At 37.5% G+C, this 22,477-nt stretch overlaps 1 protein-coding gene across 10 annotated transcripts in view; it reads right to left on the reverse strand.

The window, feature by feature from the left end:
- The window catches only part of C12H8orf34 (chromosome 12 C8orf34 homolog), a 371,097-nt gene that overhangs the window by 261,159 nt on the left and 87,461 nt on the right, over nucleotides 1-22,477 (reverse strand). For 8 of the 10 annotated variants that reach the window (XM_070481128.1, XM_014838485.3, XM_044780279.2 and 5 more), the window contains exon 4: nucleotides 14,520-14,648. The exons of the other annotated variants lie outside the window; for them this stretch is intronic. In XM_070481128.1, coding sequence (XP_070337229.1) covers nucleotides 14,520-14,648 — 129 coding nt within the window. The remainder of the gene's footprint in view (nucleotides 1-14,519; nucleotides 14,649-22,477) is intronic. 10 annotated transcript variants of the gene reach the window in all.

A 22,477-nucleotide genomic window follows, 5' to 3' on the forward strand; every position in this document is an offset into this window, starting at 1 on the left:
ATAAAACAAAATTCTCTTTCTAATCCAAAGTCACAAAACTTAGATATCTGGAATTAAATAACCCATGACTCAACTGTCTGGGATTTCTGAAACTCTCTTGTTTTGTTTGTTTGTTTGTTTGTTTGTTTTGTTGGGTTTCTTTTTTTTTGAGGAAGATCAGCCCTGAGCTAACATATGCTGCCAATCCCCCTCTTTTTGCTGAGGAAGACTGGCCCTGAGCTAACATCTGTGCCCATCTTCCTCTACTTTATATGTGGGACGCCTGCCACAGCATGGCTTGACAAGCGGTGCCATGTCCGCACCTGGGATCCGAACCAGCGAATCCCGGTCTGCTGAGTCAGAATGTGTGCACTTAACCACTGCGCCACCGGGCCGGCCACCTCTATTGTTTTTTTTTCAACTTTCTGCATTAATGCCATTGGCCCTGCAAAAAGAGCTTTCTCGTTCAATTTTGAGAAAGCTATCAGTTGATCTTGGAATTTCTTTACACCTTGGATTTATGAATCCATAATTCATAAAGATCGCAGTAATACTTAACCTATCTAGAAGGTAGCCAGAAACTACCAAGTAAAAGGCCCTTGAATAGTCAAAATGTACACAGTACTTGCACACCACTCACGAGCTAGCTCCTTGGATCCTCTTTCCACCACCCCTCATTCTCAATTTTAGCAAGCATCAGGAGCTGTTTGACAGGGGCAGAAAATTTTTTCCAATGGAAAATGGAGATGAAGAGAAAAGTTGCTATGAAGACATACTAAAGTACTAAGAAGTGATAGGTACCAGAATAAAACTCAAATTAGCTAAATGGGAAACTTGGTTTGGGGAAGGAATTATGCTCTAACTGTTCCAGGTGTTTGGTCTTACATATTTTGTTCAGATACCCGTTATTAGATTTTCTTTCTCTTTCTGTCTTGTGAGGAAGACTGGCCCTGAGCTAACATCTGTTGCCAATCTTCCTCCTTTTGCTTGAGGAAGATTGTCACTGAGCTAACATTTGTGCCAATCTTCCTTGATTCTTTTGTATGTGGGATGCTGCCACAGCATGGGTTGGCGAGCAGTGCACAGGTCTGTGCCTGAGATCTAAATGTGTGAACCCCAGGCCACCAAAACTAAGTGCATGAACTCAACCACCATGTCACCAGGCCAGCCCCTATATTTTTTAACATTTACATATTTTGATGATTTTGCCTAAGTAATTATCTAAATAAATCTCCACTCTACTATATACAATTCTTTCAGCTCTCTATTACCAATGTCAAATTGCCTAGGGTATTTTTTACTTTTTGTTATTTCATTTTTAATCAAAGCTTAAACTCATTAAAAGCAGCTGAAAGAATTTTACAGAAACGCTTCTTTACAGAAGGATGAAGCTTTAATGAGAACCATTTATACTGAGTAGCCAGGATATTTCTCCTAGCACCTAGCAGAACATCCAAAGCTATTCCCTGAGAGGAGATTAACAGTTTTTAAGCATTTCATTAACTCTTAAAAGTCATCATAATTTAGTATTTTTAATTTATAGACATTGAGGAGCCACCGTGAACAGAAAATGTAGTGGGTCCTACAGTATGTTGTGAGGTGAGAAGGGCCAGGATCTGACGGTGGGACTCTTGCTGCATTCTGGAACGCATGGTCTTCCTAAAGGCCAAATCATATCTTAAAGGAAATAAAGGCCTATGACAGAAGCCAAAGAGGTTTGGCTTTGGGTGGCAATGGTGTTCGACTATAGAAGTAGGCTGCCTGAAGAAATTAGGGAAACAAGTTCCTTCAGAAACCAAGCTTCTTAGCTAGATAAGGAGGCAAGGGCTCCCACAGGCATATCAGAGGTGGCTTTCTGACTCTGCTGCAGGGAAATCCTGTCTGGATGGCTTCTACCTGTGCCCTTCAACTTATGGGCCTTTCCATTTATTCCTGTCTCCAGAGAGGTCTCAGTGGCATCAGGAATTGATTCCAAAACACAGTTTCTCACATTCCCAAATGTGAGTTGTGCTCTATCAAAAAACAAGAGCTATACCCTTCACCAAGATTTCCATCTTCCTGGGCATCAGCTTAGCCCTAAAGTTAGAATCAGACTGTCACCACAAGAAACAGAAGTAGAAACTTTTCAAGACTCTTTTAAAGCTTAGTCAGTCTAATTCATTTCATGAGAGTAGGTCATAAAATTCATAGGGTATGAAACAGAATGAGCTATTTCTCCAAAATCTGTTTCCCTACTGGAAAAACTCCCAATGATATTAGAACATAGAGACAGACTCCCCCAGCTCTTCTTTTTTTTCAATTGTGAAATAATAAACACAGACAGAAACAGAGTATACAACATGGAAATATTCGTTTTGTGCCGGAGCTGGCCCAAACTGGAAGAACCAATTCTGCACATCGCTTCCCAGGTCTGCACATTTCTTCCCAGCTCCTCATTCAGTAATATCCTATCGGTAGCTTGAAATAAGCCATGGTAGGAATATTTACCATATGGAAATTGGCAAATGCTACAAATTAGGGCTTATTTTTAGATCAGGGTGTGAGCACATCACTGAGTATAATGAATAACATTAAAGCAAATATAAGTATCACACAAATCAACAAATAGAACACTGCTGATAGCCCAGACCTACCCCTGACCATCTGTCAATAAAAACACTCTTTAGCCAGGCTGCTGACCACTTTTAGGGCACAGAGAATTCCTGCCACGAATTGAGGGAATCTGTCTTCAATTGGTTACCCTAGAACAAAAGACAGCAACATTTTCTGTAAAGGGCTAAATAGTAAATATGTTAGGCTTTGCAAGTTACATATGGTCTGTGTCATATTCAAATATTTCTTCCTCTTTTTTAAACAACTCTTTAAAAATGTAAAAAACATGCTTGGTTCATGGGCCACAAAAACAGGTCACAGGCTAAATTTGGCTCACGGGTCAGAGTCTGCTGACCTTTGCTATAGAAGCACATGCGGATTTTTATCCTTGACTAATTGACTCTTTCATTCTTCAAAGAAGACTTCCAAACCTTGATCGTTTTCAGCAGTCCCCTCCTCATTTCCTCCTCTTGCTCACCACAAAGGACCTCAACTCTAAATATCCCAAAAAATGTGAAACTATCAGATTTGAAGTCCCTGAACGTCCTAACCCATCCTCCCCCACAAACAAGCCATTTATATTGTTCTCTCCAGTCCCAGAGGATGATGTGTTCCTTCTCCTAGGCAGAATAATTTCCACAGCTACTTTCTTGACTCCATCCCCATCCGCCTTCCCTGGTATTTGCTCCAACTATTATCTTCTCTCTCTCCTGAATCTGCAAGTTCTTTCTTTTGGTTTCCTCTGATCACACTAAAAACTATTATATATATACACAGACACACACAATGTTCTCTCTCTCTCTCACTTTCTCTCTCTCTTATGCACAGTCACACACACACACACACACACACACACACACGAAACTAAAGGAAACCAAACCAAAATGACAAAAAATCCAACTAACACTTCTTACCTGCCCCTACTAACTACTGTTCTCTTTCACATCTTCCCTTTTCATCAAAACTTTTAAAAGTGTCTAGACTCCTTGTCTCTCTTCTTTACTGTCCATTTACTCTTCCGTCCACTGCTTATCAGCTGCTGCTTCCACTGTTCTCTAAAAACTGTCGCTTAAAAAGTAACTATACACCAACTGATTATCAAATCAAATGGAGCCTTTTCTATTACAAAAAGATACTTTTTAAATTTCATTTTATCAAATCAATACATGTTCATCACAGAAAAAAATAGGAAATATAACAAGAGGAAAAAGGAAAAGAAGCCTCCACTCAAGTAATAACAACTTGTGAATTCTTCCAAATAATTTTGTTTATATAGATAGACATACATATAAATGGCATATACCTATCTATAGATATATAAAACAAAACTGAAACTAAAATATGCATTTTGTTGTCTGCTTTTTATATAAAGCATATATTCACTACATTTTATATTAATAAATATTTTATACAACATCATTTTAATGGCTATACATTGTACCACTGTATGAATGAACCATAACTTCTTTGATCATTTCTCCAATGAAAGATACTTAATTTCCAACTTGTCACCATTTTAAATCCCACTGCAGTAAACAGTGGACGCACAGCTTACAGACAGTTGCACACCCACTAGATGTATTTCCATCTTTTTCTTACAGAAGTTATCCGCCACTTTGGACATCTTGATTTTTGGAAATGTTTTCCTTCCTTGATTTTTATGAAAACATTCTATCTTGGTTTTCATCCTACCTCTTTGAAAATTCCTTTTCAGTCTCCTTAACTAGGTTACTTTTCTACCTGTATCTCAAATATTGATGTGGTACATGCGTGTGTGTGTATGTGTGGCTCCCTTTCCCTATACTAAAGATTCCCTGGTCCATATCCCTAAACAAACTTCTTCTCCAAATTGCCAACTTCTATATATATACTCGACTGCCAAGAACAGAGGCGAGCTATCTACACCATATGGATGTCCCAAAGGTTTCTGAGACTCCTCTGCCCTAAAACCCTCCTGAATTCTTATCTCGGGTAGAGGCAGCACCCAGACATCTCAATCATAAATAAAACCAGAAAATAAAACAAATGAGTGCACCTTCTCTCTTAATCTCATTCTTCCTTAATATCCATCAGTGAGTCTTAATCACACAATCTATGTTTCTTAAAACTGTTCCTTCTTTTCCATCCCATGGTTCCTGCTTATTTCAGGCTTGCTTCATCCTGTCTTTGCCTTGAGGCATGGACCACATCAACTCTACCCTCCACGCTGTGCCAGATGCCACACAGCATCATGACCTGCTTATAAGATGCCTGTAGCATAGGGTCCCCTACCCCCCGACTTCCCTGCTCCCTACACTTCGATCTTCATTGCCTTTATCACTTGCTTCACCCTTTATGCTTCAACAATACAATATTTCCCTCTTTCTTTAAAATACCTTCTTACACACACACTTCCCTCTCTGCCAGGAACATCCCTTCCCATGACACATCTTCATTCTCCTTTTACCTTAGAATTACCTTTTTACCCTTCTAGAGTCTATTTAGATATATTCTCCATCAAGTTGGCCTAAAGGCCCCTGGTTGAAGGTTCTTCTACATTCCCATAGGTCTCTTAAAACACCTTTTACAAGGCATTGAAATTCTGCTTTTCATCCCTATCTCCCCTCTTAAAAGATAAACTTGAGGTCTGGGTGCACATGTTAATCATCTTATATTTCCACATAAATGTCTGAAGACTAAATAAATGAATGTGGGAATGAATGAACAATGAACTGCCATATCACCTGCTTCTATTTTCACTCACAGGCTGTTATTGTCTAACTCCTCAGGTTGTTCATCAGACAAGACTTTTTGGGTATGTTCATGAATGATGAACTAAAAAAGTCATTTGTTATTTTTTCTTGACTAAGTCCAGATTGCTATTATCAGTCACAGAGCATAAATATCTGTCCTCTCTTCTTCCAACAGCTGGGCTCTTTTCCTTGCAAAAGCTACAATCAGTGTTTCCACATGAGCTGCAGTCTGTAAACCAATGTCTGGATGGACCAACGATACTCATCCTATCACTGCCTCGCTTCAGAGAAAATTGCCAAAAGCAGCAAAAGCATTAGGCTCAGAAAACACTGGAAGTCTTGCTACTCTGGGACTAGGACCTTGCTAAAAGCAAAGGGTTGAGTTGATCAATGTCATATAGTAGGTCTTTAGCTTTTAGTTTTTTTATTTATTTACCGACTTATTTACCAATCTACTTATTTTTAAGCATAATGCCTTCAATAAATAAGCCACAGTTAAAGCCAAAGATCCCAGCAAAGGAATCAAATCTACAAACGCCAAAATGCATATAATCTAATATTAGAGGTCCACACTTACAGAAGCAGAAGGTGGATCTGCAGTGAAGAAAGAGTGAGGGCAGGGTCTCAGAGAAGATGGATCAGGAAGAAATGGAACCAGAAGTAGTGCACACCCAGCAAATCATGACTGAGTTACCTGCTAATAACTGCGCTATGGTCTGGAGAGACCAGGTGCGGGGTGGCCCTGCCCACAGGAAGCTCAAAGTCCAGAGAGAAGACAGTAAAGCAGATAATAGAAGATAAGTATGTTCAGAAAAAAAATATAAAAGCACAATAAGAGGGGCACCAAATCCAGTCGAGAGGAGGACAGCAACAGAGAAATCATCTTGGAGGAAGTGGTATTTGAGCTGAGGCTAATGGAGGAGGAGGATTTTACTTGGGGAAAATGGGAGTGGTGGAGGGAAGCAGGGATGAGAATTCAGGGCCCGAGGACAGCATAAGCAAATACATGAAATGGAGGAACATCGGTGACTGTGAAAAACTACCATATTGCTGTTATATAAACGGTCTGATGATAAGTCATGAGAGATGATACTGGAGACATGATTAAGGGCCAGATCGTGGAAGTTTTAAGGAGCCACTGAATCTCTGAAAGTGTCAGGTTTTCACTTTAGATCCATCATGCTGATTGCAGCGAGGGCTGATCGTAGAAAGAGAGAAGAAAGTGAAGAGTGTAGCCAAGACTGGTTATTCATTCCTCAAACTATTTCCATATTTCTCCTGGGCACATAAGCTAGACTACATTTCCCAGCCTCCCTTGCAGTTAATTGTGGAATGTGGGCAGATGTGATGAGCTACACTTCCACCTCTAGGCATTAGAAACCTCTCCCATGATCCTCTACTGTCTCTTTCGGCCTTTGGAGGACCCTTGGAAGTCATGTGTTGAAGATAGTCGAATAACAGGACAGAAGCAGCCTGTATTCCTGGCACACTACATCGAGCTATTCCCTGAGTGAGAAAACACTTGCATTGTATGAAGTCACAGAGGTTTTGGCCATGAGACTCCCCTAACATAACGTTATGGCAAACCAGCCAGCCACAAGCTCAATAAGGGCAGTGACTGCACCTGTTTTTTCTGTCATGGGGCAGGAATGAAATGGAACATGTTAAATGGATAAACCAATGATCTGGTCGGTGTTGTAGAGTATGAACTAGGTGGTAATAATATGGGTGGAGAAGAGTCAGATCCAAGACACATTTTAGAGGGAAAATGAGCAAGATCTGGTAACTAATTAGTATGAACAGCAAGGGAAAGAGAGGAGTCTAGAAGGCCTCCAGTCTGGGTAAATTGGTAAGCGATGGTGCCATCATCTGAGACAGAGCATGCAGAAGAAAGGTTATGTTTGAAGAGGGAGTATGATCTACTTAGATATGTTGAGTTTAGCATGGCAGTGGGATAGCCAAGTGGAGATAAGCTTTAGGCATTTTGTTTATAAAAGCATAAAAAGTCTGGATGGGAAATACTTATTTGAGTTAGTCGCATAGGGGTGACAATCAAAACTATGAGAGAGGATGAGGCTAGACAGAGAGCATTTGAAAGGACAGAAGGAAAGGATGAAATGGAAAAACAGCATTTACAGCAGTAAGGAAGAAAGAGGAGCGCCAGAATGAAACCTTCAGGAAATGATATCCAGGCATCCAAAGAGGCTCAAGTGAGGGCGGGTCCCAGAAACCAGGAGATCAGAGAGTTTGAAGAAAGACAGAGTAATGAACGGTGTTAAAACTACCGGAGCAATTTTGTAAGATGAAGGCTGGGAAAGTGTTCATTCAGTTTGACAATTGGGATTCAACAGGTGACGATAGTGAGCAAAGTTTCAGTAGAATGAAGGTGCAATAAAACAACCACACTGAGGAGTGAAAGGAAGATGAGCACGTGGAGACAAGCAGCATTAACTACTCTTTTTGAAAATTTGGATGAAAGAGGAAGAAGGAATTCTGATGCCATCTGGAGGTAACTCAAATTCAAAAGAGTTTTTGTGTGGGTGTGTTTTTTACGTTAGGTAGAGCTGTGGTGTCCAATATGACAGCCACTCATTAGGTGGCTACTGAACATTTGAAATGTAGCTAGTCCAAATTGAGATGTGCTGTAAATTAAAATTCACAGCAGACTCTGAAGACTTAGTATGAAAAAAAAGAATATAAAATATCACAATAATAATTTTTATATGGAATACAAATCACGCTGACAATAATTTGGATATAATGGGTGAAATAAAATATTTTATTAAAATTAATTTCACAGCCTTCTTTTTTGTAATGTGCCTGTTTGAAAATATAAAATCACACATATGGCTCACATTACATTTCCACTGGGCAGTGCTTAGCTGCAGCATGTCATAGGCTATTAGGGATAAATAGTAATAACATCTGTGGTAGGCAGAATTCAGCCACACTCTCGTGTAATCCTCTCTCTTTGAGTCTTTATGGGCCCACTGCAAATGAAAGGATATCACTCTCTTGATTTGGTTAATAACCAGTTGCCTGAGTAAATCAGAAGGGAGAGTATCTGGGTGGTCCTGACCTAATGAAGTGAGCCCTTTAAAAGAAGGTGAAGCTTCAGAGAGATGCTGCCCAGTGGCCTGAAGGAAGCAGTAGTAAACTACTGTTGTGAGAGGAGGAGGCCACAAGGCAAGGACCTGAGAATGACTCCAGTTTCTAGGAGCAACCCCCAGCCAACAGCCAACGAGAAAACAGGGATCTTAGCGCTACCACAAGGAGGACTGAATTTGGCCAATGACTTGCATGAGCTTGGGAGATGACCCCACGCCTCAGGTAAGACTGTAGCCACAGCCAACATTTGAATTTCAGCGTGCCGAGACCCTGAGCAGAGGACTCAGCTAACCACACCCATCATCCTGAGCCACGAAAACTATAAGATAGAAAATTTGTATTTTTTAAAGCTGCTAAGTTTGTGGTTGTTACACAGTAATAGAAATCTAACATAATATCTAACATTTAACTAGCACTTATTACATACCAGGTACCATATTAAGCACTTTAGACACATCATCTCATTTGATTTTCACAAAAACCCTAAGAAGTAGGTACCATCATTATTTTAATTTTACAGTAAAGGTAACTGAGACACAGAGGGGTTAAAAATTTTTTCCCAAGGTCACAAAGCTAATAATTGATGGAACTGGAATTAGAAAGATTTGTACATACAAAAAAGACAAAATAATTAATTGAATCAGATCTCAGAGGAGTGGGCAGGATATGAGATCAAGCCCATAGGTGGACAGATGGCCATAAACAAGAGAAAGCCCTTCTCCTCTGAGGGAGAGGGAAGGGTAGAGAGAACAGATTCAATCACCTAAGTTCTTCTATGGAGCTGGAGGCAGGCATTTGCTAGGACAGTGCGGCAGGGATTGAGTGGGGCTTTGCAGATTATTATGTGGGTTTTTCGTAGCTGCAGAAAGGGTAGAGAGAGGAAGGGACTGACCAAGAGTAATTAACAGAGTTGAAAACCATGAATTTGCAGGGTAGCGTTCAGCTTTACCACGTCATTTTCCCCTGGGGCCTTCAGGTTTATTGGTGAAGAAGAGCTAAAGACTGCAGCACTTAGTCAAGGATGGGAATTTTACATGGAGAAAGACAGAAGGATGGAAATAAGAGTGAACAAGGATACTGGTAAAACTGGCCCATATTTCAGTCTGGGCAGGGGAGGAGCGAGACCAGAAGGAGAGAGAAAGATGAACAGAATGAAGGACCAATATACTGGAGGTACTCCAATACAGCGAGGGTTCCAGTGCGGGAATAACAGAGTGAGGATAAGAAAGAGCTAGAAAGAATACAAGCAGGTGACACCACAGTCTACAAGCCTTGAGTACAATTTAACTTTGGAATATGAATGATAGATTACTAATATAAAGAACTGTGAAAATTGGAGAGATTCTTTATGGTAATCTGGTGTAAATTCCTTCATTTCCTCAGAAGAGGAAACTGAGGAATGAGGCCAAATGATATATATTCAAAACGGGAAGCAGGTGAGAGGCAGAGCAGGACCCAGATGATCTTTCAGCCTAGAACTCTTCCCATGACAGCACTTGTGCCTATTTTATGTGATACACATTGTAGTCTTTTAAAAGGACCTAACTAAGACAGTATAGAGTACACATAATATTCAAAAATTGACACTTTAAAAAATGTGTACCTAACGCTGATTGAATTCACACTTGGACTGCAAGCTCAGACACATGTAGGGTGTGTGTGGGAGGGAGTGTATGTGGTGTGCTTGTGTGTGTGAAGTACAGTTAAATGAGACGTTATCCAACAGAGAATAATTCAGAATGACATAATAAATGTCTAATAAAACTGTACCACTTGCTATCAGGCTCTGAAAAAGTTTTCTAAAATTATTGATTAGTTATTTATAGATACATATATTTATTCCCACAAAAGATTGCAGGGAGCAAAATTATTTATTTTGATGGGTACTAGACCATTCTAAAGCAATAATTACTAATAATGCTACCTCAGATGTCTATAGAAGCACAAATCCCCGGAGACACTTTGTCAGGTTTCAGAATGTCATTACCAATGCCATTGGTAGAGAGTGGAAGTATGAAAATGTAGATAGAAAAGGCAATGTCAAGGTCTCTTAACAAATTTGCTCCTTCTACATGTTATTTCTTGAAGAACCTATTGAACACATTTAATCTGGTAAGTATAGCATTTTCAAACCCAAGAAAAATCAGTGTGAGTTAGCTTTGGGATATATATTTTATTCTCTTTATATATAGAGAGAGAGGGGAGAAAGAGAGAGAGAGAGATAAGTGCTTATATCCATATTCACATTCATATCCATATCTACATATATGTTCGTATGCATATCTAAATATTAGATAAACAGAAATAAGACCACCCACAAGCAAATAAGCGTAGGCCCTGGTATTTTGGAGGTGGTCAGAAGCCTGTATTTCCTTCTCTTTATTAAAGAAGAATTGCAATGAATAAAGGAATGAAAGAAACAGAAAATATCCCTTAGAAAACCACAGTAATTCTTGTTTCAGGCAAGATCCACCAACGGATGCTGAAATTAATGGGTGAAAATTTGAAAAGAAGCAGGATATTTTCAAAGTCTTAAAGTATCTCTCCCAAGGTATTTGTTAACTACAAAGGGCAAAGTATTAACTTTACAGTGGACAAACCTGACAGACACCACCTTAACCAACCGATTCAGGTTAATATCACCAGTAATGAGCTCACGGGCCCCAATATGAGAAGGACACTGCCCTAAGGCTCTTCAGTCTCAGCCACTAGAAGAGATACATTATTCAGAGACGTGAAGGTCCTGCAACTTTGCAATTCCCCTATTCAAAAACAATTTTTCTCACTACTTCAAAGTCAGACGGAAGCAAATACCTGAAGGAATGGGCATGGCCCTAGGCTTCTGAAATGAGAAAAGCTATTGAATGAAAAAAGTTCGGAAATGCTGCAAAGGGAGGGAGGCAGGCACCAAAACCCCGCTACGTCTACCACGTGGCCACCTCATATCACCAGTGTCACTGCAAGTCACTCTAGCACGTCCACCTTTACAGAGAGTCACAGCATGAAGAGTGACACAGTTCATGACTGATCTTAAGATAAAGAATTACACTGAAAGGTTTGCAAAAAGCCAGAAAAAGCTCATGGTACAGTGTTACTGAAAGAAAAACCCTGGTGGCAAACTGGAGAGAATATGTAGTCTTTCTTGCTATTCTTTGAGCCCTGTCTAGAGAGAGTCTGCATAAGCTGAGAGCTGTAGAGCTGAGATCATTCTATCAGTTAAGGGATGTAAATGACATTTTGCTGTCAATCTCAACTAAATAACAAATACTTCTAAAATACGTCACATCTTTTAGAAAGTACAACTAACATAAAGCAAAAACCAATCTTGCCAGAGAGAACTCTATCAGGGACTATATGAAAATTAGAAGATCACTAAGAACTTTCAACTTTTCCTACCAATAGCTATGGCACTGGAGAGAAAGGTCCACAATAACGAGACATTGAATATTCCTTTTGACCATACCTAGAGGAAAGAGTCCATTCCCTATGTCTTTCCAGTAAATAAAAAAATGGGTAATAAAGTTACCATCAGATTAGAGAAAGAATTACCAATCTGATGCTACTACAAGAGTTGAATAGGATCACATAAGAATGAATGACACCCTGGTTCAGGATGATGGAAGAACTAAGTTTGCAATTACATAGTTGAACTCTGGGCAGCTAGACTGCTAAAGAAACATCAGTAAATGGTAAAGCTGTATTTCTATTGATTTACACTGACCATCTCCGATGAAGTGATAACTTAGTAGATAAGCACATCTTGGGCCTAAGACAAGAAGTTAATATTAAAGCTCAGATAGCGAAAATCACAGAAACTCAAGTCATTCCAAGAACGTAGCATTTTGTTTGGGAAGAAATTTTTAAAAAGTTAAAGGAAGAAAAGAGGAATCTCTCCCTAAATGACCTACTGCTCCCCTACCCCCACATAAACTCCACCACTACTGTCACAAAAAATAGAGTCCCTTAAAACCAGCAAGTGAAGCTAAAAGCAACCCTCCCTCATATACACAGAAGCTGAACACCACACCTTATTCCAGCCGGGCTGCAGACTCAACCAGTGGCTTCTCTGGCCCTAATTTTGTCGCAAGAGTAATGTCCCATATCTGCCTCTCTTCTACTCTCCGGACCAAGGACTGCCCTCTGCCATTTTCGTTTCTCCAGACTTCCATGCAAGAATCAAATGAGCCCCCTGCTATGGCCTCCATTGGCTTCTGATCACAGGACTCAGTTGCAAGGTTCTACCAAACCCAGGTTTTCTTGGGACAGAACATAGCTAGAACCTTGACACGTCTGCTACAGATGCGGGCAAGTGCATAACTGAAAGGCAGTCAAATTTACTTATTAAAAACTTTTATGGGCAGGCCAAATACTTTCTTACAAATTAATAATGATATAACAAGTGTTTGCAAGGTAGTTGTCATATTTTAAAGGACAAAAATTGACTAATATTATATTTGAAGATCTGTGTAATAATTGGGCATATTCTTCCTTTTTTTAAGAAAAGAAATTTAAAAGAAAGCCATCTTTCTTTTAACTCATGTTATTGAATAAATGGAGAGGCTGTAAAGAGCCACAGGTTCTGCCCAGAGGGGTAAGATTTATACATATTAATATAAGCTTTTTCCATATCAATAGGATAAGGCTCTTTTCAAGAACATAGTATAGCAATAAGCTAAAACTCACTTTATCATTGTTTACTACAAAAGTAAATCGAGTCAAAAGCAAGGCTTTCTTGAATCCCAATTGGAGAGTTTCTACTAATGGCAAAATTATAAGATGCTATCACAAGGCAGCTTAACTTCTGAGAAAGGCTCTTTGCACAAAAGTCTAAAAAAGGCTCTAGTGAATTATGAATGGAGAGGTATGAAAAAACTAAATCTCTCTCTCTATATATATACATATATATAATTATAATACAACAAAATACAATATGTAAAAATGTATAACTACAATATAATATATAAATACACATGTATGTGTGTGTATATATATCTTCTCCCAAAATATACCAAGGGATAATTTTAACTTTGATACAAATTATGAAACTACTAAAACTATGCTATCTAAAAAAGCAGACAGATCCCAAATATAATCCACTAGAATTTGCTAGTGTTATGTTTCCTATTTCAGAAATTTTTAATATTCCATGGCACCAAAAGAGAAGTTTAGTGAGGTCATGGCATTAATGTGCTTCTAAAGGCACCTAATTTTCAAAAATAGGGAGATGTGGAAGCACAAGAGAAAGAGAGGAATACTTTGAACTCAATACTAAAACCATAAAGTATATATGCATGTCTACTAATTAAAGTGCATTTATCAAATCAAAATATTTGATTTCCTACTCTCATGACAATAACATTGAAAAGCTTTTACTTGAAATATCTCATTTTAAACCTTCACACCCACCAAAAGAAGGAGGCATAATGATGGCTTCCTGCTTTGGAGATGAGAGGACCAAGGCTCACGGAGGCTAAATAATTTACCTCCTTAAGTTAAATAATAAATAATTAAAATAATTTAATAAATTAAATAATTTATTCACTTCATATGTGGCCAAGAAAAACCTCTAACCTAGGCCCTTTGATTACAGAATTATTGATTTTACAAAAAGGCACCTTACAAGGCACTGTGCTGGGCTCTGAAAGGATTCTAAGAATCTGGCCCAGTTACAATCCTTAAGAAGTTTAGAGACACCAAAAACTCATAGAGGTAATAGGTATGTGTACTAATTAGGATGACACAAAACAACAAGGTTCAAAAGAGAAGAATGAATAAGATACCATTAGGTGTGCATTTGACGTGGGTAACAGAGACCAGACACCACGTAGAGAGAGTGGAGCCAAACAGCCATGGTGTGTATGGGGTCCGGGGTCTACAACTCCTCCTACTCTATATAACCAGTCTTCCAATGAATTTGTAATATGCAAACTCAATCCTCATTTCCAATCTCATGGCCTTAGAGCTCCTCAACCTCTCACAGAATTATAATGAGGCTGTTGGAAATGGGTTGCCGGCAATAGTAATGAATGGGTTCCTGGCAAAAGTAATGAATGTTTCTACTTTAATATTGGTTAGGAATTTCAATTATAATCAAGTAAATGAACTTACTTCGAGAGAGATTCTCAAGGGCTTTTCCCAGCTTCTTGCTCTCTTGAAGGATGTGGTTCAATTCATCAAAATCACGGCTTTCTGGTTTAGTCCGCCAGTCCCACTTAGGATGGTCTACTGACCTTGGCACTATGTTTAAAAAAAATTATTACTTCATAAGCATGCTACATAATGATAAAAACTTACTAATCATTATTATGTGAAGGATTCTATCAAGATCAATGTACAGAATAAAAATGTTTATCTTGAAGACAGTTTTCCTATGAGCAAACAGAGGGGAAGTTATAAAGCTGGGTTTTAAGAAGTGTTTTAACTGAAAAAGTAAAGGGAAGTGTGACAGTGTTGATAGAAAAAATAAAATTCAGGTACTTATTTAAAACTAATAATTTCTATAACTTAGGGAAAAACACAAGCAAAGTATATTTTGCATTATGTTTCAGCAGCTTAAAAATTACTAACTTCTTCAGAAATTAGTACATATTTTTAAGATATTCTTGCTGTCTTCCGGTAAAACATGAAAAACTGAATATATGTATTCACCTTCACTTCCCCCCAAATTCCCACTAAAATTACATTGCAGTAAAGGGATTTTTTTTTTTGGTCAAAGAATTAGTTGAACAAGGAGAGAAGAAATTATTAGGCAAGAAATAGCAACATATTTTTTGAAAGATGCAAAATAGATTGATGATTAGTAACTGGATTTAGCAAGGTAGAGAACACTGAAACCTACGTCCCTAAAGAGAGAGATGCCAAAACACTTGACATTTCATATCACTTAACCTTTAAAGCATCACTCAAGGAGGATCAAGGCCAAAGTAAGAAGGCTATAAGAACTTAACTGTTTTTCAGATTGAAAATGTCCTTTAAATGTCCAATTCAAGGCATATTATCAGAAAATTTTAAAGCAGTGGTAATAAAGAAAATATCTAAAAAGCTTTCTGAGACAAAAATAGCAAATCACATTGCTATCAGACTTCTCAATAGTAATGCTTGGCCCCACAAGACATGGGAGAAATTCCTTCAAAATTACAACTGAAGATTACTTCTAACTTAGATTTTTATACCCAACTAAGGAACCAATAAGATAATTATAAAGCCTCAAAAACGTATCTTGCAAGCACTCTTTTTCAGAAAGCTCCTTGTGGAGGTGCTCCACCAAAATGAAGAAGTAAACCAAAAAATGGAAAGACATGGAATTCAGGAACCAGGTGGTACTCCCCAAGAAAGAGGAAAAGGGAACCCTCAGGATGACAGTGAAGGATGGTCCCAAAAGACAGCTGAGAAAAAGGTTAAATCAAGGAGCTAAGAATGAAGCAAGAGGACAGAAGGCTACAGGAGAGAGGTTTATAAAATTTTTTTAATGAAATAAAGTATCTGTGTCTAGGCTATTGTAAATAACGCTGCTATGAACAACAGGGAACAGATATTTTTTTGAGTTAGTGTCTTCATTTCCTTTGGATATACTTCCAGAAGTGAAATTGCTGGATCATATGGTAGTTTTATTTTTAATTTTTTGAGGATCCTCCACACTGTTTTCCATAGTGGCTGCACAAATTTACAATCCCACCAACAGTGCACAAGGTTCTCTTTTCTCCACCTCCACACCAGTATTTGTTTCTCTTTGTTTTTTTGATAACAGCCATTCTAAGAGGAATGAGGTGATATCTCATTGTGGTTTTAATTTGCATATCCCTAATGACTAGCGATGTTGAGCATTTCCTCACGTACCTGTTGACCTTTCATATATCTTCTTTAAACAAATGTCTACTCAACTCGTTTGCCCATTTTTTAAAACAGTTATTTGTTTTTTTTTTGCTATTGAGTTGTATGAGTTCTTTATATATTTTGGATATCAATCTCTCATCAGATACATGGTCTGCAAATATTTTTTCCCATTCCATAGGCTGTCTTTTCACTTTGCTGATGGTTTCTTTTGCTGGGAAGAAGCTTTTTAGTTTGATGTGTTCCCACCTGTTAATTTTTTATTTTGTAGCTATTTCATCAGTATATTCTTTTTTTTGCTCTCTCAATCCTTCCAACACCCATGCAAGGAATAATCTGCATTAAATTGCCTATATTTGAAATGCCTAGAGTAATGTCAGTTTTCCTGACTGGTCCATGAGATCGCACATCACATCTGTGAATAAAGTCATAGTAACATCAATGCAGACTATACTATTCAACCAATATTCGAAATAACTGCAGGCTTGTACTGTGAGGATGAGATGGGGCTGAGGTATAAGGCACAAAGTCATAGAAGGAGGTCAAGAGATAATGCCTCAAATTTAAAAAGCAAAGAGAACTGTGTATGTTGTATGTTTAGATACGTAGACATATGCACAAAAAATGAACATGTAAAAGAATTAAAAGTGGTTCCACATTAGAAACAGAACAGGGGAGAGCAAAGGACACTACTGCTTTGGAGTACTGCTTTACTTTTAAACCATATACATTTTTTATTTGATAAAAATAAAATAAAATAGTTTAAAAATATTTACATGGTAAGCGTACAGGAAATAGAGTCTCAGACTATTGAAATATCTCTTCCACCTTTTTAAAAAGTAATCTGGCAATATCTATTTAATAAAAAATATGCTGACCCTTCAAGGTGTTTTGTAAGTCATCATAAAGAAATGAAAACACCTGTACCTATGTATATATGTACAATTTGTTTTTAGCAGAAAGTCCAAGATATTTACTTATTTATTTCAGCAAATAGTTTGTGGTGGCAAAATTCTGGGATTAATCTAAATGACCTTCAACAAGGAGACAAATAGATTATGGCATATTCACACTATGCTATAGTTTGCAGTTACTAAAAATTGTAACTTAGATCTAAGCTTATTAGCATGGAGATATATCCACAATGCAAGAACAAGTTGCTTAAGAATGTGTAAAGTTTAAAGCCAGCTTTAAAGCAAATCAACCCATGCATATTTTATATGCTAGTTTGTACAAGGAAAGGATGTAAAAAGAAGCAAACTATTTCAAAGGATGTGAAAAGATACAAATTATTTCTGCGCAAGTAGAAGGGACTGAAGAGACTATCTTTCTACATGTCTGTATTTTTTTACTTGTCAAAATGAGCAAATGTTACTTCTAGAATTTAAATCTAAAATTTAAAAACATAGAACGCAGCTTCTTCCTCTGTGTTTCCTTGTTAATACACTCCAGGATGGAGATATCAGCTAACATCAATGCACTGGTGTGCAAGCAGCGGAGAGTGGACACCGTGATCATGATCAACGGTTCTAGAAAACACCTCCAGGCATACTGCTATTACCTGACAGGTCATGCCCCAGGGAATCCCTAGGGACAAGCCCAGCTATAGGGGAGAGAAACTCAGAAGAGGAAGCAGATAAAACTACATCTGGACCAGATCCCTCAAAACATTGGTTGGCACTTTTATTAACCTTCTTTGAATAATTTCTCTAATCTGCATCACTGTACTATCTAATTTTCCTGGAAATTACAATATACTATGAAAATTATTCTCTTTTTTTAATTTAAAAAAATAAGAGCATAGATTAAAAAAAAATCAGTTGATTGGTCAACATCCTCAGAAGACCACCAGACATGGCCCAGCTGTCCATCATCTGAGCCCTTGCAGACCTACCACCTGAACACATAACGTGGGCAAGCCCAGGTGAGACCAGCAGAAGAACTTCCAAGTCAATCCACTGAATTATGAGAAATTGTAAATGGTTGCTGTTTTAAGCCATTCAGTTTTCGGGAGGTTATATGCAGCCCTACAGAACTGACAAAACATCCAAGGACTTTTCCTCAGCACTTTTGAGAGGAACTAAGGCAAATTTCTTCAGATATTTTTGTAGCTTGTGAGAATCTGACACATATACGATACTCAACTTATCATGGGAACCACATTTAGGACAGCCCAGGCCACAGTATGATCAGGGTCTAATCAACTATGCTGGGTGATTTCAAAAAATGTTTTGATAAATAATGAAGGAGATTTGGGAGGTCATCAGCCCAGTACAGAGTCTTCAGAGGAGAACATCTCTGAAGGTTTCTGACATTAAAAACCTTACTTAGGTCATCCTTAATCTTAAAACTCAGTGCTACAATTTAAATACATTTTTCACAAATATCCCCAGGAGAAATGCAAAACAGCACAATAGTATCAACAACACAATATGACCCATAGGAGGAGACAGAATCTGAGATTAGGGATAGTCTGTGATGTCACTGAGGCAAAGCTCACCCCCAGTGCGGGAGCCTGTCCACGGCACCCTGCACATGGGTATCCTCCACTCATCCATAATGAAGCTGCTACTTCACAAATCAGCCTATCGTACATTACGTAGGGTGACTTTTGAACAATTCATTATATCAATCAAATTCTGACTCACTGTGATCTCCACCAATAGTTTCTATCTATGGATTAAAAATAAATGTACTGTTTCCTCCCAATGACTTTTGAGATACTGTTTATCCATTTCTTTTGAGCCAAAATAATTTCAATTATTTACATTTTTCAACTCTGTTTTCTAAAATTTAATAAATGCTAATGTTTTTATCTGAAAGTTCCTCCCCATTACTACACTTTAATTTAAAATATGCCAGGAAATATCTCAGCTGTATAGTTAATAACAGTTGATGAGAATGAACCCATTACTTTATATCTCCTGCCTTCTGCGCTTCTGTATAATGATATTTCAGACACTGTGCTGCCATCTGCATTCTCACATTTATGTAATTTGTGTTTTCCATACACATGCACTGTCCTTTCCTTTTCTCCAAAAATTACAATAAATATACATCTATTCCTCTTTGTACATTCTGTGCTAAATGCAACACTGGAAAAAAAAAAACTGAGAGAGCCGGCCTGGTGGTGCAGTGGTTAAGTTCGCACACTCTGCTTTGATGGCCCAGGGTTTGCAGGTTCAGATCCCAGGCGAGGACCCCTACACTGCTTATCAGGCCAGGCTGTGGCAGCATCCCACACAAAATAGGGGAAATTGGCAAAGATGCTAGGTCAGTGACAATCCTTCTCAAGCAAAAAGAGGAAGATTGGCAAGAGATGTTAGCTCAGGGCCAATCTTCCTCTCCAACAAACAAATTGCTAAAAACAACAAAAAAAGCAAAAAACTCTGAGAAATCCTCCCACAAATGCAAAAGTATAAATAAAAGTACTTAGGGTTGGTTTTAATTTTTGGTTTTAATCTAAGCTAAATTATTTACCTCAATTTTCTCATTTGATCATGAATTTGAAATGGCTATAAAAAATCAGTGTACACTATCATGCACAGGGGGTCGACCGATGAACACTCTTCTGGTCCTTTCTGCCAAGTCCCTACTCACCATCCTCAACCAGTCCACCAGAACCACCATTCCAATAAGTAATGAGGGGAAATACTTAATACCACACAGCAAAACCTTCATCAAACCCTATCTGTTGTATCTTTCTTCTATGCCAAATAACAATTGAACATTGATAACATAATATTATCTTGCAGATCTTTATACCTATACCAGCTTGCATTGTGTAAGTGTTATTTTTTATCTGAAAATTCACAGCTTTTAAACTGTTATGAGACTAGGTCATATTTTAGCACTAATTCATTCTTAAATTCTCCTCATTTATTCACTCATTTATATAGCATAAACTATGTGTCGGGCACTGTTCTAGGTTCTGGGGATAAATCCGTGGGAATAAAAGCAACAAAATCCTCCGTCCTCATGGAGATTACATTCTGCTGAAGCTCACAATCTACTGGATGGGCTAACAGATTATACTGTTCTTCATAAAACTGGCCTGATTAATATATAGTATCTATTTTTAGGTAAGCTTTCGCAATAAAAATTTTTTTAAATGAATGTTAAATATAACTTTTCCACATATGAAAGTTAATGACTGTAAATATTATTGTCTTTTTCTCTCTTAAGAACAATCACTTAGGAAACTTTTTCAATATATTGCATACATATTTGTGCCTCACAATGTTTTATTAAGAAAATAAACATTTTTTTCTTAAAATTTATTTAATTTTGCTTTAAAATAAGATACAAATTTTTATCAAATTCCATTCAAGTATTATTTGAGATGTCATGAGACTTTCTTACATTATTGATTTGCATAATGTACCAACATGCATATAATGGTAGTACCGAAAGGAGAGGAGAGAGAAAAAGGAGCAGAAAGAATATTTGAAAAATAATGGTTGAAAGATACTTCATGCAAATAGTAATCAAAGACAGCAGGAATGGCTCATTTCAACAAATAGTGTTGTCCAACAAATGGACAACTGTATATGCACATGCAAAAAAATAAATTTGGACCCCTACTTCCCATCATATACAAAAATTGACTAAACATGGATCAAAGACATAAATTTAAGAGATATAACTATAAAACTCTTAGGAGAAAACATAAGGGTAAATCTTTATAGCCTTAGTTTAGGCAAGGGTTTCTTAGACATGTCACCAAAAGCACAAGCAAAAGAAAAAAGAAATACATAAGTTGAGCTTCATCAAAATTAATAACCTGTATATTAAAGAATACTATCAAGAAAATAAAAAGATGGGGCTGGCCCCGTGGCCGAGTGGTTAACTTCGCGCACTCCGCTGCAGGCGGCCCAGTGTTTCGTTGGTTCGAATCCTGGGCGCGGACATGGCACTGCTCGTCAAACCACGCTGAGGCAGCATCCCACATGCCACAACTAGAAGGACCCACAATGAAGAATATACAACTATGTACCAGGAGGCTTTGGGAAGACAGAGGAAAAGAATAAAATCTTTAAAAAAAAAAAAAAGAAAGAAAAAGATAATCTACAGAATGAGAGAAAATATTTGCAAATCATATATCTGATAAAGATGCAGTATTCAGAATATATAAAGAAGTCTTAGAATTCAATGACAAAAAGAGTAACAACCTACTTACAAAAATGAACAAAAGACTTGAATAGACATTTCTCCAAAGAAGATATACAAATGGCCCAGAAGAACATGAAAAAATGCTCAACATCATTAGTCATTAGAGAAATGCAAAATCAAAATGACAATGAGATACCACTTCACAACCACTTGGATGGCTATTATAATTTTTTTATAAACAGAAAATAACAAGTGTTGGTGAGAATGTGGATAAACTGGAATCCTCTGACATTTCTAGTGGTAATGTAAAACAGTGTAGCTTCTATAGAAAGTAATTGGCAGTTCTTCCAAAAGTTAAACGTAGAATTATGATATGACTCAGCAATTTTATTTCAAAGTATATACTCAAATAATGGATAACAGATGTTCAAACAATTACTTTGTACATGAATGTTTATAGTAGCACCATTTACTATAGCCAAAAGGTAGAAACAACCAAAATGCTCCACAAAGGATGGATGGATAAACAAAACATGGTATGCCCATATGATGGAATATTATTCAGCCATAAAAATGAATGAAGTACTGACACATGCTGTAATGGGAATAAACTCTGACAACATTATGGTAAGCGAAATAAGGCAAACACAAAAAAGTCATACATTGTATGATTCCATTAATATGAAACATCCAAAATAGGTAAATCCATACAGACAGAAAGCAAGCTCCCAGGGCTAATGGGAGGTGGGAATGCTGAGTGACTGCTTATCAGTTACAGGGTTTCCTTTTTTGGCAATGGAAACATTTTGGAGCTAGATAGAGGTCATGGTAGCATAATATTTTGAAAGTACGAAATGCCATTGAATTGTACATTTTTAAATGGTTAACTTTATATTATGTTAATTTAACCTAAAAAAAAGTTTTGGAGTGATTATACTCATGAAGTCATAGTAACTGGCATTCTCTAAAACTTCTTTGCCTCTCCAAGGTCATAATGATATACTTGTATGTTTTATTTTAGAAGTTTTGTTGTTTTTGTTTTTATCTTTAGGTCTAGGACTCCTCTCAGATTTTCAGTATGATTTAAGGTAGGGATCAAGGTTATGTGTTTTTCCCCTATGAAT

The sequence above is a fragment of the Equus asinus genome, chromosome 12 (assembly GCF_041296235.1).
Source record: "Equus asinus isolate D_3611 breed Donkey chromosome 12, EquAss-T2T_v2, whole genome shotgun sequence".
Classification (NCBI taxonomy): domain Eukaryota; kingdom Metazoa; phylum Chordata; class Mammalia; order Perissodactyla; family Equidae; genus Equus; species Equus asinus.